We start from the raw sequence: 16,255 nt of genomic DNA, 5'->3' as shown, positions 1-16,255 counted from the left end.
TAAAGATAGCAGATTTCCTTCCCATCCGTGTGCTCCCCAACTGGAAACCACTGCTTGCTGAAGTCTAGGTCTGAGGTGTTCAAGTCAGGCAACCCTGACCTATACGAGAAAGCCGATACGATGTAAGGAGTTTCACCAAAGATGCCAAAAGACAGTACCGGACCAAGCTAGAGTCTCAGGTTAACCACACAGAACCCTGCCGACTATGGCAAGGTCTGCAAGACATAACAGGCTACAAGATGAAGGCATTTAAAATCGCCAGCCCCAACACACCCTCCCTAATGAGCTCAATTTTATTCTATGTCCGTTTTGAGCAAGAGGTCCGCGAGAGCATGCCCTCCACCCTGGAGACCCTGGATGAACCTGTATCTAGGGTTACCATGCAGATGTCAGAGCAGCCTTCTCGAAGGTCAACCCATGGAAAGCAACTGGCCCAGATGAGGTACACAGTAAGAGTTTTAACAACACCAGGTTAAAGTCCAACAGGTTTATTTGTTCACCCCAGTCCAACGCCGGCATCTCCACATCCAGATGGGGTACCCAGATGAGCACTCAGATCCTGTGTGGATCAGCTGGCGGGGTATTCGCAGACATCTTCAACCTCTCTTTACAACTATCTGAGGTCCCTATCTGCTTTAAGAAGACGACCATCATCCCGGTACCTAAGAAAAGCTAAGCAGCGTGTCTTAATAACTATCGGCCGGTGGCTCTGACATCCATCATTATGAAATGCTTCAAAAGGTTAGTCATGGCACGAATCAATTCCAGCCTCCCGGACTACCTGGATCCACTACAGTTTGCCTACCGCCGCAACAGGTCCACAGCAGACCCCATCTCCCTGGTCCTGGACTCAACCCTGGAACACCGAGATAACAAAGGCACCTATGTCAGACTCCTATATATTGACTATAGCTCAGCCTTCAACACCATTATTCCCATGAAACTCATCTCCAAACCCTGTGGCCTGGGCCTCGGCTCCTCCCTCAGTGACTGGATCCTGGACTTCCTAACTCACAGACCACAATCAGTAAGGATAGCTAACAACACCTCCACGATCATCCTCAACACTGGTGCCCCACAAGGCTGCATTCTCAGCCCCCTACTATATTCCTTATATCTCTATGGCTAAATTCCCCTCCAATTCAATTTTTAAGTTTGCTGACAGCACCACCGTAGTGGGTCAGATCTCAAACAATGACGAGACAGAGTACAGGAATGAGATAGAGAATCTGGTGAACTGGTGCGACGACAATAATCTCTCCCTCAATGTCAACAAAATGAAGGAGATTGTCATCGACCTCAGGAAGCATCTACATCAACGGGGATGAAGTAGAAAGGGTCGAGAGCTTCACGTTTTTCAGTGTCCAGGTCACCAACAACCTGTCCTGGTCCCCCCCATGCCGACACTATAGTTAAGAAAGCCCACCAGCGCCTCTACTTTCTCAGAAGACTAAGGAAATTTGGCATGTCAGCTACAACTCTCACCAACTTTTACAGATGCACCATAGAAAGCATTATTTCTGGTTGTATCACAACTTGGTATGCCTCCTGCTCTGCCCAAGACCACAAGGAACTATAAAAGGTCGTGAATGTAGCCCAATCAGTCACGCAAACCAGCCTCCCATCCATTGACTCTGTCTACACTTCCCGCTGCCTCGGCAAAGCAGCCAGCATAATTGAGGACCCCACATACCCCGGACATTCTCTCTTCCACCTTCCGTCAGGAAAAAGAACAAAGAACAATACAGCACAGGAACAGGCCCTTCAGCCCTCCAAGCCTGCGCCGCTCATGTGCTCAACTAGACCATTCGTTTGTATCCCTCTATTCCCAATCTGTTCATGTGGCTATCTAGATAAATCTTAAACAATCCCAGTGTGTCCGCCTCAATCACCTTGCTTGGGAGTGCATTCCAGGCCCCCACCACCCTCTGTGGAAAATATGTCCCCCTTGACATCTGTGTTGAACCTTGCCCCCCTCACCTTGAACCTGTGACCCCTTGTGTTCGTCACCTCCGACCTGGGAAAAAGCTTCCCACTGTTCACCCTATCTATGCCCTTCATAATTTTATACACCTCTATTAGGTCGCCCCTCATCCTCCGTCTTTCCAGGGAGAACATACCCAGTTTACCCAATCTCTCCTCATAGCTAAGACCCTCCATACCAGGCAACATCCTGGTAAACCTTTTCTGTACTCTCTCCAAAGTCTCCATATCCTTCTGGTCGTGTGGCGACCAGAACTGGACGCAGTATTCCAAATGTGGCCTAACCAACGTTCTATACAGCTGCAACATCATATGCCAACTTTTATATTCTATGCCCCGTCCAATAAAGGCAAGCATGCCATATGCCTTCTTCACCACCCTCTCCACCTGTGCTGCCACCTTTAAGGATCTGTGGACTTGTACACCCAGGTCCCTCTGTGTGTCCATACTCCTGATGGTTCTGCCATTTATTGTATAGCTCCCCCTTACATTAGATCTACCGAAATGCATCACTTCGTATTTATCTGGATTAAATTCCATCTGCCATTTCTCCGCCCAATGTTCCAGCCTATCTATATCCTGCTGTATTCTCTGACAATGTTCATCACTATCCGCAACTCCAGCAAACTTCGTGTCGTTCGCAAACTTACAGATCACACCAGCTACATCTTCCTCCAAATCATTTATATATATCACAAACAGCAGAGGTCCCAGTACAGAGCCCTGCGGAACTCCACTAGTCACAGACCTCCAACCGGAAAAAGACCCCTCCACTGCTACCCTCTGTCTTCTATGGCTGAGCCAGTTCTCCACCCATCTAGCTAGCTCACCTTTTATCTCATGAGATTTAACCTTTTGCACCAGCCTGCCATGAGGGACCTTGTCAAACGCTTTGCTAAAATCCATATAGACGACATCCACGGCCCTTCCCTCGTCAATCGTTTTTGTCACCTCCTCAAAAAACTCAACCAAATTTGCGAGGCATGACCTCCCTCGTACAAAACCATGCTGTCTATCGCTAATGAGATTATTCAGTTTTAAATGCGCATATATCCTATCTCTAAGAATCTTCTCCAACAATTTCCCTACCACGGATGTCAAGCTCACCGGCCTATAATTACCCCGGTTATCCTTGCTACCCTTCTTAAATAACGGGACCACATTTGCTATCCTCCAATACTCTGGGACCTCACCTGTGTCCAGCGAAGAGACAAAGATTTCTGTTAGATACAAACATCTGAGGTCATGTACCAACTGACTCAAGAACAGCTTCTTCCCTGCTGCTGTCAGACTTTTGAATGGACCTACTTTGCATTAAGTTGATCTTTCTCTACACCCTAGCTATGACTGTAACTACATTCTGCACTCTCTCATTTCCTTCTCTATGAACGGTATGTTTTGGCTGTATAGCGTGCAAGAAACAATACTTTTCACTGTATTCTAATACATGTGACAATAATAAATCAAATCAGGATATTGGTGAACCAGATGGGTTTGTAACATTGATCAAGAATAGTTGTCATGGCAATCATCACTGATGTGAAACTTTATATTCCAGACTTATTAATTGAATTCATATTTTATCAGCTGCCGTGGTGGGGTTTAAACTCATGTGCCCAGATCATTGGCCTGGGCATCTGAATCATTAATCCAGTGACATTTCCACTTTGCTACCATCTGCCCTATATACCCTGACAGGTATTGATGCAATCCGTACCCTTACAAGTACGGGCGCAATCCGTACCTCGACAGGTATTGGCGCACTCCTAGGTACTGCTACAAATATTAACACAATCTTAGGCACCCCTTAGTATTGACACACTTCCACTGCACTTGCAAATATGGATAGACCTCCAGAAATATTTTGATCTAATATACAAAATTGTATCAATTGTCCAAGTAAAGTAGTGCGATTGCAGTAAAATGTGTTCATATTTGCAGTAAGTGTTCATGATTAAAAAATATATAGAAACATAACAGTATAGAACAGAGAAGCCTTGAGATACTGTGCTTAATGTTAGTGATGGATAGCTGGGTAAATGGAAATATGATGATCCAAGGATCCCTGGGTCCCCCTTCTGGCACCTCAGTCATTTCTCAGGGAACTCAGCTTGCTGCTTGCTGCATTTATACCACCCTTCCAAGTTGGATGTGGACTGATGACCTTTTGGATTTAATGCCTGTTTGTCCATGACTCTTAAGTGTAGAAAAGGTCAAAATGATTCTCTATAATTTTACTATTCAGAGTGTTAAATTAAAGGGAATTTGACAAACATAATTTGTGGAAGTGTTTTTGTTGAGCTGCTTGTTCAGAATATTTATCTATCTGATATGACTGAGGAAGAATTGTTAAAACAGGAATGTATAACTACTGTGAAGCTTTTCTATCAGGAATAGAAGGTAGATGGTTAAAGTTTTTTTTTATCATTCCTTTGTGCAGCAACACACATTTTGCTAACCTTTTAAAGAAGTTTGTTATAAATCAATGCAGGGATGATCAAGGTTGGGAAGTGGAGTCCTCTGCCCCTAAACTATCTCACTGAAGCACCAGATGCAACAGTAGCTGACATGTTACAAGACGTCCATCATGTTGTGACACTGAAAATCCAATTACAAAGGTGGGTGCTTTCTGAACATCTGTCATGTTATTTGCCACGGTCAATGGTACAATGTGAAATTATTTTACAAAGATACAGAGATTCCGGGAATTTGGAATTCAATTAATTTTCCTGGTTTTTACATCCCCTCCTGAACAAGAAAAGAAGCAGCAGTTTTAATATGAGCTCAGGAGTGGAGAGAAACTCACTAACATAAAATAAGAAGGTTTAAAAAACAAAGTATAATGCAACTTGGCAGCTTGTGTCTACCTTGTAGTGCCTCAGGCTAGTTTTTTAAACTGTGAAAGACTGTGGAAGAAGTATTTGCTCTGCATCTCTGGACTAACAGCTTGGTGTGGGTGAGGATTTGTTGCCTTTTCAAAAATCCTTTCTGTTTTACTTTTCACAGCTGCGCAAAGTTTGAGGACCTTCCGGCAGAGCAGTGGAATCATGCCACTGTCAGGAATGCACTGAAGGAGCTGCTCAAAGAGATGAACCAGAGTACGCTGGCCAAAGAATGCCCTCTCTCCCAGGTTGACTATCCCCTTTAAACCATTCATATATTTGTTGTACACAACAATTGATGCTTCTAATTCATATCCCAACAGAAGATACAGTGCCCATTGGAAACTAAAAGCAGAATAAAAATGCTGGAAACACTTTGCAGGTCAGGCAGCATCCGTGAAGCGAAAGACACTGAGCTAACGTTTGAAGTCGATGTTGCATCAGAATTGGAAGATGTTAGAGATGAACAGAGAGCCTGTGAAAAAGCAGCAGAAAAAGAGGGATATTCTGTGATAGGGCGGAAGGCTAGAGTGATTAAATGGATGAATAGGGTGATTTCTTTAAAAAAAAGTAATTCATGGAATGTGGGCATCACTGGCTAAACCAGCATTAATTTCCCATCCTTAATTGTGCTTGAGAAGATGGTGGTGAGCTGCCGTCTTGAACCGCTACAGTCCATGTGGTGTATGTACACCCACAATGCAGTCCTGCGGTGTGTTACAAACCTTGACCCAGTGAAACTGAAGGAATAGTAATATATTTCCAAGTTAGGATGGTGAGAGGCTTGGAGGGGAGCTTCCAGGTGGTGGTATTCACATGTATCTGCTGCCCTTTTCTTTCTACATGGTATTGGCAATGGGTTTGGAAGATGCAGTCTAAGGTGTGCTGGCGCTTTCCTGCAGTGTGTCTTGTAACTGCTGTTACTGTGTGCCAGTGGTGGAAGGAGTGAATGTTTGTAGATGGGGTGCCAATCAAGTGGGCTGCTTTTTCCTTGATGGTGTCGAGCTTCTTGAATGTTGTTGGAGCTACATTCATCCAGGCAAGTGGAGAATATTCCATCACATTCCTGCCTTGTCTTGTAGATTGTGGGCAGGCAGGAGATGAGTTACTCGCCACAGGATTCCTAGTCTCTGACTGGCTCTGTTAGCCACAGTATTTATATGGCTGATCCCTGTTCAGTTTCTGGTCAATGGTACGCCCCTAGGATGTTGATAGCGGGAGATTCAGTGATGGTAATGCCATTGGATGACAAGGGGCGATGGTTAGATTGTCCATAAAACCATAGAACCATAGAAAATTACAGCTCAGAAACAGGCCCTCTGGCCCTTCTTGTCTGTACCGAACCATTTTATGCCTAGTCCCACTGACCTGCACTTGGACCATATCCCTCCACACCCCTCTCATCCATGAACCCGTCCAAGTTTTTCTTAAATGTTAAAAGTGTTAAATGTTAAATGTTAAAAGCATTTACCACTTTATCCGGCAGCTCATTCCACACTCCCACCACTCGCTGCGTGAAGAAGCCTCCCCTAATATTCCCTTTAAACTTTTCTCCTTTCACCCTTAACCCATGCCCTCTGGTCTTTTTCTCCCCTAGCCTCAGCGGAAAAGGCCTGCTTGCATTCACTCTATCTATACCCATCAAAATCTTATACACCTCTATCAAATCTCCCCTCAATCTTCTACGCTCCAGGGAATAAAGTCCCAACCTATTCAATCTCTCTCTGTAACTCAGCTTCTCAAGTCCCGGCAACATCCTTGTGAACCTTCTCTGCACTCTTTCAACCTTATTTACATCCTTCCTGTAACTAGGTGACCAAAACTGTACACAATACTCCAAATTTGGAGGTGGTTATTGCCTGGCAGTTGTGTGACGTGAATGCTACTTGCCACTTTTCAGCCCAAGCCTGAATATGGTCCAGATATGCTGTGTTTGAAAATAGACTGCTTCAGTAACTGAGCATAGAAATAAATGATAAGTCTAGACGATTGATATATTTGTAACAGCAGCTGTTGCAACATTATTTATCTGGTGTGTGCATTTCATTCTACCTGTTTCAGCAGCAGTGTTTTAATCAGAAAATTCCAGCTATCAGGCAGTGCTAGAGTTTTATAACTTGGTGAAAAATGCACTCACGGGTTGGAATTTAATGTAGATGACGAGGTTCTCACATGCCACCTGGAGCTCTGGGAAGAACCCCATCTCATTTCTTTTCTCAGGAAGGCCTGTTGCATTAAGTGCCCTTAACTGGGCAGCAGCGGAAGTCTTCCTTGGGATCAAGGACCCAAGTCATGTGGCGGCAGGATAAAACCCTCAAGTGGGCATTAATTGCCCAATTATGGGTCTTAATGGCAGGAAAGCTGTCCATGAGCCATCCCACCCTGGACTTGATCAGGAAGGTGGAAGGACACCCACCCTCTTGCCTGATTAAATGTCCCCACCAACAAGCCTAAGAGAGGGCATTAAATTCCACCCAAAGAATAGATAGGAGCTTTAGAGACATGGTCACACCCAAGGTGCAGGCAGAAAGATGGGTGACCGCGAGAAGGGGTAGGCAGTCAGTGCAGGAATCCGTTGTGGTCATCCCTCTCTCTAACAAGTATACTGTTTTGGATACTGTTGGGGGAATGGCCTATCAGGGGATAACAGCAGCAGCAGTGGCACCACAGCTGGCTCTATTGTTAAGCAGGGAGGGACAATGAGCACTAGAGCAATAATTATAGGGGACTCTATAGTTCGGGGTGCAGATAGGCGCTTCTGTAGACGTGAAAGAGACTCCAGGATGATCTGTTGCCTCCCTGGTGCCATGGTCCGGGATGTCTCTGAACGGGCAGAAAGCATTCTGAAGGGAGAGGGTGGACAGCCAGAGGTCATGGTACATATTGGTACTAGACATAGGCAGGAAGAGTGATGAGGCCCTGCAGCAGCAGTTTAGGGAATTAGGTAGAAAGTTAAAAAGCAGGATCTCGAGGGTTGTAATCTCAGGATTACTCCCTGTGTCACGTGCCAGTGAGGCTAGAAATAGGAAGATAGTATAACTCAGCACGTGGCTAAGCAGCTGGTGTAGGAGGGAGGGTCTCAGATATCTGGACCATTGGGGTTTTTTCCGGGGCAGGTGGGACCTGTACAAAAAGGACGGGTTGGATCTAAACTGGAAGGGCATAAATATTCTGGCCGGGAGATTTGCTAGTGTCACATGGGAGGATTTAAACTAGTTTGGCCAGGGGCTGGGAACCAAAGCAAATGTGAATTAACTGAAGGAGAACCAGAGAGTAGGGCCAGTAAGATTCTGAGAAAGAGCAGACAGGGTGTGGTTGCTAATCAAAGAGGGTCTGGTGGACTTAAGTGCATTTGTTTCAATGCAAGAAGTGTAATAGGTAAGGCAGATGAACTTAGAACTTGGATTAGTACTTGGAACTATGATGTTGTTGCTATTACAGAGACTTGGTTAAGGGAAGGACAGGATTGGCAGCTTAACATTCCAGGATACAGATGCTTCAGGCATGATGGAGGGGGATATAAAAGGCAGTTGCACTACTGGTTAAGGAGAATATCACAGCTGTACTGTGGGAGGACACCTCAGAGGGCTCATACAGTGAGGCAATATGGGTAGAGCTCAGGAATAGGAAGGGTGTAGTCACAATGTTGGGGGTTTACTGTAGGGCGCTCAATTGACAGTGGGAGAAAGAGGAACAGATATGTAGGCAGGTTTTGGCAAGGTGTAAAAGTAACAGGGTTGTTGTGGTGGGAGATTTTAACTTCCCCTATATTGACTGGGCCTCATTTAGTGCTAGGGGCGTGGACGGGCAGTGTTTGTAAGGAGCATCCAGAAGGGCTTCTTGAAACATTATGTAGATAGTCCAACTAGAGAGGAGGCCACACTGGACCTAGTATTGGGGAATAAGCCCGGCCAGGTGGTCGACATTTCAGCTGGCCTTTATCAATCGAGGGATTGAGTTTAGGAGTCCGGAGATAATGATGCAGCGATATAAGACCCTTGTCAGACCCCTGTTCGGGAACAGTGACCACAATTCAGTAAGCTTTAAGGTACTGATGGATAAAGAAAAGTGTAGTCCTCAAGTGAAGGTGCTAATTTTGGGGAAGGCTAATTACAACAATATTAGGCAGGAACTGAAGCACGGCTTTGTCAGAGGCAGATCGTGCCTCACGAGCCTGGTGGAGTTCTTCGAAAATGTGACTAAACACATTGACGAAGGGAAAGCGGTAGATGTAGTTTATATGGATTTTAGCAAGGCGTTCGATAAGGTCCCCCATGCAAGGCTTCTAGAAAAAGTGAGAGGGCATGGGATCCAAGGGGCTGCTGCCCTGTGGATCCAGAACTGGCTTGCCCAAAGGAGGCAGAGAGTGTGTATAGATGGGTCTTTTTCTAAATGGAGGTCGGTCACCAGTGGTGTGCCCCAGGGATCTGTTCTGGGACCCTTGCTGTTTGTCATTTTCATAAATGACCTGGGTGAGGAAGTGGAGGGATGGGTTGGTAAGTTCGCCGACGACACGAAGGTTGGTGGGATTGTGGATAGTCTGGAGGGATGTCAGAAGTTACAGAGGGACGTAGATAGGATGCAAGACTGGGCGGAGAAGTGGCAGATGGACTTCAACCCAGATAAATGCGTAGTGGTCCATTTTGGCAGGTCAAATGGGATGAAGGAGTACAATATTAAGGGAAAGACTCTTAGTATGGTAGAGGATCAGAAGGACCTTGGGGTCTGGGTCCATGGGACTCTGAAATCGGCCCCGCAGGTGGAGGAGGTGGTTAAGAAGGCGTATGGTGTGCTGGCCTTTATCAATCGAGGGATTGAGTTTAGGAGTCCGGAGATAATGATGCAGCTATATAAGACCCTCGTCAGACCCCACTTGGAGTACTGTGTTCAGTTCTGGTCGCCTCATTACAGGAAGGATGTGGAACTGATTGAAAGGGTGCAGAGGCGATTTACAAGGATGTTGCCTGGATTGAGTGGCATGCCTTATGAAGATAGGCTGAGGGAGCTCGGTCTTTTCTCCTTGGAGAGACGCAGGATGAGAGGAGACCTAATAGAGGTATATAAGATGTTGGGAGGCATAGATCGGGTGGACTCTCAGAGGCTTTTTCCCAGGGTGAAAATGGCTGCTATGAGAGGACACAGGTTTAAGGTGCTGGGGGGTAGGTACAAGGGAAAGGTTAGGGGTAAGTTTTTCACACAGAGGGTGGTGGGCGAGTGGAATCGGCTGCCGTCAGTGGTGGTGGAGGCGAACTCAATAGGGACTTTTAAGCGACTCCTGGATAAGTACATGGGACCTAATAGGATGGAGAGTTATAGGTAGGCCTAGAAGGTAGGGATATGTTCGGCACAACTTGTGGAGCCGAAGGGCCTGTTTGTGCTGTAGTTTTTCTATGTTTCTATGTAATGTAGATTGGGGGCAGATGTTTGAGGGCAAATTATCATCTGGCATGTGGGGGGCTTTCACGTGTAAGTTGATAGGGATTCAGGACCGGCACATTCCTGTAAGGATGAAGGATAAGTATGGCAAGTTTTGGGAACCTTGGATAATGAGAGATATTGTGAGCCTAGTCAAAAGGTGGCACGGTAGCACAGTGGTTAGCACTGCTGCTTCACAGATCCAGCGATTCGATTCCCGGCTTGGGTCACTGTCTGTGTGGATCATAGATCATAGAAACCCTACAGTACAGAAAGAGGCCATTCTGCCCATCGAGTCTGCACTGATCACAATCCCACCCATGCCCTACCCCCATATCCCTACATATTTACCCACTAATCCCTCTAACCTATGCATCCCAGGACACTAAGGGCAATTTTTAGCATGGCCAATCAACCTAACCCGCACATCTTTGGACTGTGGGAGGAAACCGGAGCACCCGGAGGAAACCCATGCAGACACGAGGAGAATGTGCAAACTCCACACAGACAGTGACCCAAGCCGGGAATCCAACCCGGGTTCCTGGCGCTGTGAAGCAGCAGTGCTAACCACTGTGCCACCGTGCCGCACATTCTCCTCGTGTCTGCGTGGGTTTCCTCCGGGTACTCCGGTTTCCTCCCACAGTCCAAAGATGTGCGGGTTAGGTTGATTGGCCGTGCTGAAATTGCCCCTTAGTGTCCTGAGATGCGTAGGTTAGAGGGATTAGCGAGTAAATGTGTAGTGATATGGGGGTAGGGCCTGGGTGGGATTGTGGTCGGTGCAGACTCGATGGGCCAGATGGCCTCTTTCTGCACTGTAGGGTTTCTATGATTCTAAAGAGAAAAAGGGAGCATTTGTCAAGGCTAGGAGGCTGGGAACACACAAAGCAAGTGTGGAATACAAGGAAAGTAGAAAGAAACTTAAGCAAGAGTAAGGAGGGCTAAAAGGGCGAAAAATAATTGGCCAGCAGGATTAAGGAAAATCCCAAGGCTTTTTATACATATATAAAGAGCAAGAGAGTAGCCAGAGAGAAGGTTGGCCCACTCAAAGACAGGGGAGGGAGTCTATGCATGGAGCCAGAGGAAATGGGCGTGGTATTAAATGAGTGCTTTGTGTCAGTATTCACATGTTGAGATCAAAAAGGAGAAGGTATTGGGGTTCTTGAGAAACATTAAGGTAGACAAGTCCCCAGGGCCTGATGGGATCTACCCCAAAATACTGAGAGAGGCAAAGGAGGAAATTACTGGGGCATTGAGAGAAATCTTTGTATCCTCACTGGCTACAGGGGAGGCCCCAGAGGATTGGAGAATAGCCAATGTTGTTCCTTTGTTTAAAAAGGATAGCAAGAATAATTCCAGTAATTACTGGCCCGTGAGCCTTACATCAGTGGTAGGGAAATTATTGGAGAGGATTCTTTGAGACAGGATTTATTCCTATTTGGAAATAAGTGGATGTATTAGTGAGAGACAGCATGGTTTTGTGAAGGGGAGGTCATGTCTCACTAACTTGATCGAGTTTTTCGAGGAAGTGAGGAAGATGATTGATGAGGGTAGGGCAGTGGATGTTATGTACATGGACTTCAGTAAGGCCTTTGACAAGGTCCTTCATGGCAGACTGGTGCAGAAGGTGAAGTTGCATGGGATCAGAGGTGAGCTGGCTCGGTCATAGAAGTTGAGAGCACATTTCCACTCCATCTGACGAAGGAGCAGCGCTCCGAAAGCTTATGGTATTTGCTACCAAATAAACCTGTTGGACTTTAACCTGGTGTTGTGAGGCTTCTTACTGTCGGTCATAGAAGACAGAGGGTAGCAGTGGAAGGGTGCGTTTCTGAATGGAGGGCTGTGACAAGTGGCGTTCGTCAGGGATCAGTGCTGGGACCTTTGCTGTTTGTAATATATATAAATGATTTGGAGGAAAATGGTTTGATTAGTAAATTTGCGGACAACACAAAGGATTTGCAGATAGCGATGAGGACCATCAGAAGATACAGCAGGATATAGATTGGTTGGAGGCTTGGGTGGAGAGATGGCAGATGGAGTATAATTCGGACAAATGTGAGGTAATTTGGAAGATCTAATACAGATGGGCAATATACAGCAAATAGCAAAACCCTTAAGAGTATTGATAGGCAGAGGAATCTGGGTGTACAGGTACACAGGTTACTGAAAGTGGCAACGCAGGTGGAGAAGGTAGTCAAGAAGGCATACAGCATGCTTGCCTTCATCATTGAGGGCATTGAGTTTAAAAATTGGCAAGTCATGTTGAAGCTTTATAGAACCTTAGTTAGGCCGCACTTGGAATATAGTGTTCAATTCTGGTTACCACGCTACCAGAGGGATGTGAAGGCTTTGGAGAGGGTACAGCAAAGATTTACCAGGATGTTGCCTGGTATGGAGGGCATTGGCTCTGAGGAGAGGTTGGAGAAACTTGATTTATTCTCACTGGAACGATGGAAGTTGACGGACGACCTGATAGAAGTCTACGAGTTTGAGGGGCATGGACAGAGTAGATAGTCAAAGTTTTTTCCCAGGGTGGGAGTCAATTACTAGGGGGCACAAGTTTAAGGTGCGTGGGGCAAAGTTTAAAGGAGATGTACGAGGCAAGTTTTTTACACAGAGGGTGGTTGGTGCCTGGAACCCGCTGCCGGGGGAGGTAGTGGAAGCAGATACGATAGTGAGTTTAAAGGGGCGTCTGGACAAATACATGAATAGGATGGGAATAGAGGGATATGCTCCCCGGAAGGGTAGGGGGTTTTAGTTAAATCGGGCCGCATGGTGGGTGCAGTCTTGGAGGGCTGAAGGGCCTGTTCCTGTGCTGTAATTTTCTTTGTTCTTTGAATTGATTCTGAGTGAAGAAATAATTAGGAAATGCCATTTATAAATTGCCCATACAATTTCCTGTCATTAGGAAAGTTGCTGATCCAGCAACTTTGAAACTCTTGTGTTAGTTAGTAAATCAGTGATCATCTCTTGCTGTTGTTTAATATTTTTCTAATCCCTTTAACACTGAAGATAGTTCTTGGCTTGCAAACTGAGCTAATTGGATTACCAACCTCAGTGGTTGGTAAGTTGATGGAGAGGATCCTGAGAGACAGGATTTATGATCATCTAGAGAAGTTTAGTATGATCAGAAGTAGTCAGCACAGCTTTGTCAAGGGCAGGTCGTGCCTTACAAGCCTGGTTGAGTTCTTTGAAAATGTGACCAAACACATTGACGAAGGAAGAGCGGTGGATGTGGTCTATATGGACTTCAGCAAGGCGTTCGATAAGGTCCCCCATGCAAGACTTCTTGAGAAAGTGAGAGGGCATGGGATCCAAGGGGCTGTTGCCTTGTGGATCCAGAACTGGCTTGCCTGCAGAAGGCAGAGAGTGGCTGTGGAGGGGTCTTTCTCTGCATGGAGGTCAGTGACCAGTGGAGTGCCCCAGGGATCTGTTCTGGGACCCTTGCTGTTTGTCATTTTCATAAATGACCTGGATGAGGAAGTGGAGGGATGGGTTCGTAAGTTTGCTGACGACACCAAGGTAGGTGGTGTTGTGGATAGTTTGGAGGGATGTCAGAAGTTGCAGCGAGACATAGATAGAATGCAAGACTGGGCGGAGAAGTGGCAGATGGACTTCAACCCGGATAAGTGTGTGGTGATCCATTTTGGCAGATCCAATGGGATGAAGCAGCAGTATAATATGAAGGGTACCATTCTTAGCAGTGTAGAGGATCAGAAGGACCTTGGGGTCCGGGTCCATAGGACTCTTAAATCGGCCTCGCAGGTGGAGGATGCGGTCAAGAAGGCGTACGGCGTACTGGCCTTCATTAATCGAGGGATTGAGTTTAGGAGTCGGGAGATAATGCTGCAGCTTTATAGGACCCTGGTTAGACCCCACTTGGAGTACTGCGCGCAGTTCTGGTCACCTCATTACAGGAAAGATGTTGAAGCCATTGAAAGGGTGCAGAGGAGATTTACAAGGATGTTGCCTGGATTGGGGGGCATGCCTTATGAGGATAGGTTGAGGGAGTTTGGTCTCTTCTCCCTGGAGAGACGAAGGATGAGAGGTGACCTGATAGAGGTTTACAAGATGTTGAGAGGTCTGGATAGGGTAGACTCTCAGAGGCTATTTCCAAGGGCTGAAATGGTTGCTACGAGAGGACACAGGTTTAAGGTGCTGGGGGGTAGGTACAGAGGAGATGTCAGGGGTAAGTTTTTCACTCAGAGGGTGGTGGGTGAGTGGAATCGGCTGACGTCGGTGGTGGTGGAGGCAAACTCGTTGGGGTCTTTTAAGAGACTTCTGGATGAGTACATGGGATTTAATGGGATTGAGGGCTATAGATAGGCCTAGAGGTAGGGATATGATCGGCGCAACTTGTGGGCCGAAGGGCCTGTTTGTGCTGTGGCTTTCTATGTTCTATGTTAATTGTACCTGAGTAGTTCTCCAAACTTGACACTGGTGCATCTCTAACAGAGACTGAGTCAGCTCCAGAATCAGCATCACCATGGCAAAACTATTGTGTGCAGGTTCTGTAACAGTTAATGCCGTTTGTGCTGTAGATCAACAGCAAAGGCATCACTGTTGTGCTCTCCGGGAAATAGCTGCTGATGTTAGAACAAAATGTAATCAGCAGCTCAGACCGCTGAGTATTATTTGATGGGAGGCTCAACTCAGGATTTTGGATGCGCAAGTAAGTACAGTCAGCACTTTTGTCTGATGCTGTGGTTTGATCCCCAATACTCCTCCCCCATATGAATTTTTATAAAATAGATTTTTCCTGCATCTCTCAGCAAAATGCTGAGTTCTCCTTCAATTCTGCACCTAAGAGTTACCCATTCTTCAGGTGTGGCCAAAGCAGTGAAGTCCAGACATTATGTATGGCAGATGGTGATCCACCTTAAATTGACAGATTTATTTTATTTGGTTTAACTTCAGCATTGAAATAATGCCATTGAAACCACATTGAATAAACTGGTGAGACTCAGCCAATCATAATGGCATCAGATCTAAAACCCATCAAGTGAGAGGGATGTCACTTTCTTGCAGGAGTGTCACCTCCTCCCACCCCCATTCCCTGCCCATACCAAATACAATATAATGCTTATTCAGATCAATTCTTAAGCATGTCATTTCTTTGTTCTTTATTCTTTGAATTGATTCTGGGTGAAGAAATAATTAGTAAATGCCATTTATAAATCGCCCGCAATTCCTGAGTTGGGCAAACAGCATTGATCCAATTTCAACTTTGAAACTCTTGTGTTAATGAGCAAATCAGTGATCATCTCTTGCTGTTGTTTAATATTTTTCTAATATTTTCTAATTAACACAAGAGGTTCAAAGTTGAAATTGGATCAATGCTGTTTGCCCAACTCAGGAATTGCAGGGCCTTATGTGCTTAAGAGTTGATCTGAATGAGCATTATATTGTAAGGAGGGATCTGGAATGCTGGTCATAACCTAGGTCTGCTGAGATTCTGTCTTGTTTAGATTGTCCCTTTAAACCCTTTCATTTTCTTCATGCCTCCCTAAATCAAGAGGATATGTTGGGGGAGGGGGGGGTTTCAGGTTTTTATTGACAAATTCTTCCCGTCAGCGCTGAAAGGCTGAGCTAGAACTTGCATTGATTGAGGCCTGCTGTAAATTTATTTGAGACCCTCTGAAGACACCAAACCTGTTCTGGAATGAGGGAATGGATCATGGAAGGGATACGTTATGATTGTTTCTTTCACCTGTGTGTTCTGGACATCTCTGGCAAGGGCAGCATTTACTGCTCATTCCTGATTGCTCTTGGTGATCAGGTGGTGAACTGAGCTCTTGGACTGCTGCAGATTGTGTGGTGTAGGCACACCTACAGTGCTTTTAGAGAGTTCCAGGATTTTTGACCAGCAACAATAGATTTCCAATCCAGGATGGAGGAGACTTGGAGGAAACTGTAGGTGATGTTCCCATGTGCTTGGTATCCTTGTCCTTGTAGGTGGTACAAGTTACAGATTTGGA

The 16,255-nt window shown here is 45.8% G+C and overlaps 1 protein-coding gene across 1 annotated transcript in view; it reads left to right on the top strand.

Annotated features, from left to right (window-relative positions):
- satb2 (SATB homeobox 2) overlaps positions 1 to 16,255 on the top strand; it is a 302,889-nt gene that overhangs the window by 96,408 nt on the left and 190,226 nt on the right. Inside the window, 2 exon segments of the mRNA XM_078229234.1 lie at positions 4,475 to 4,601; positions 4,990 to 5,113. Of these exon segments, the coding sequence (XP_078085360.1) occupies positions 4,475 to 4,601; positions 4,990 to 5,113 (251 nt within the window).

This window comes from Mustelus asterias, chromosome 14 (assembly GCF_964213995.1).
Source record: "Mustelus asterias chromosome 14, sMusAst1.hap1.1, whole genome shotgun sequence".
NCBI lineage: Eukaryota > Metazoa > Chordata > Chondrichthyes > Carcharhiniformes > Triakidae > Mustelus > Mustelus asterias.
This window is presented reverse-complemented; position numbering and strand designations above follow the sequence as displayed.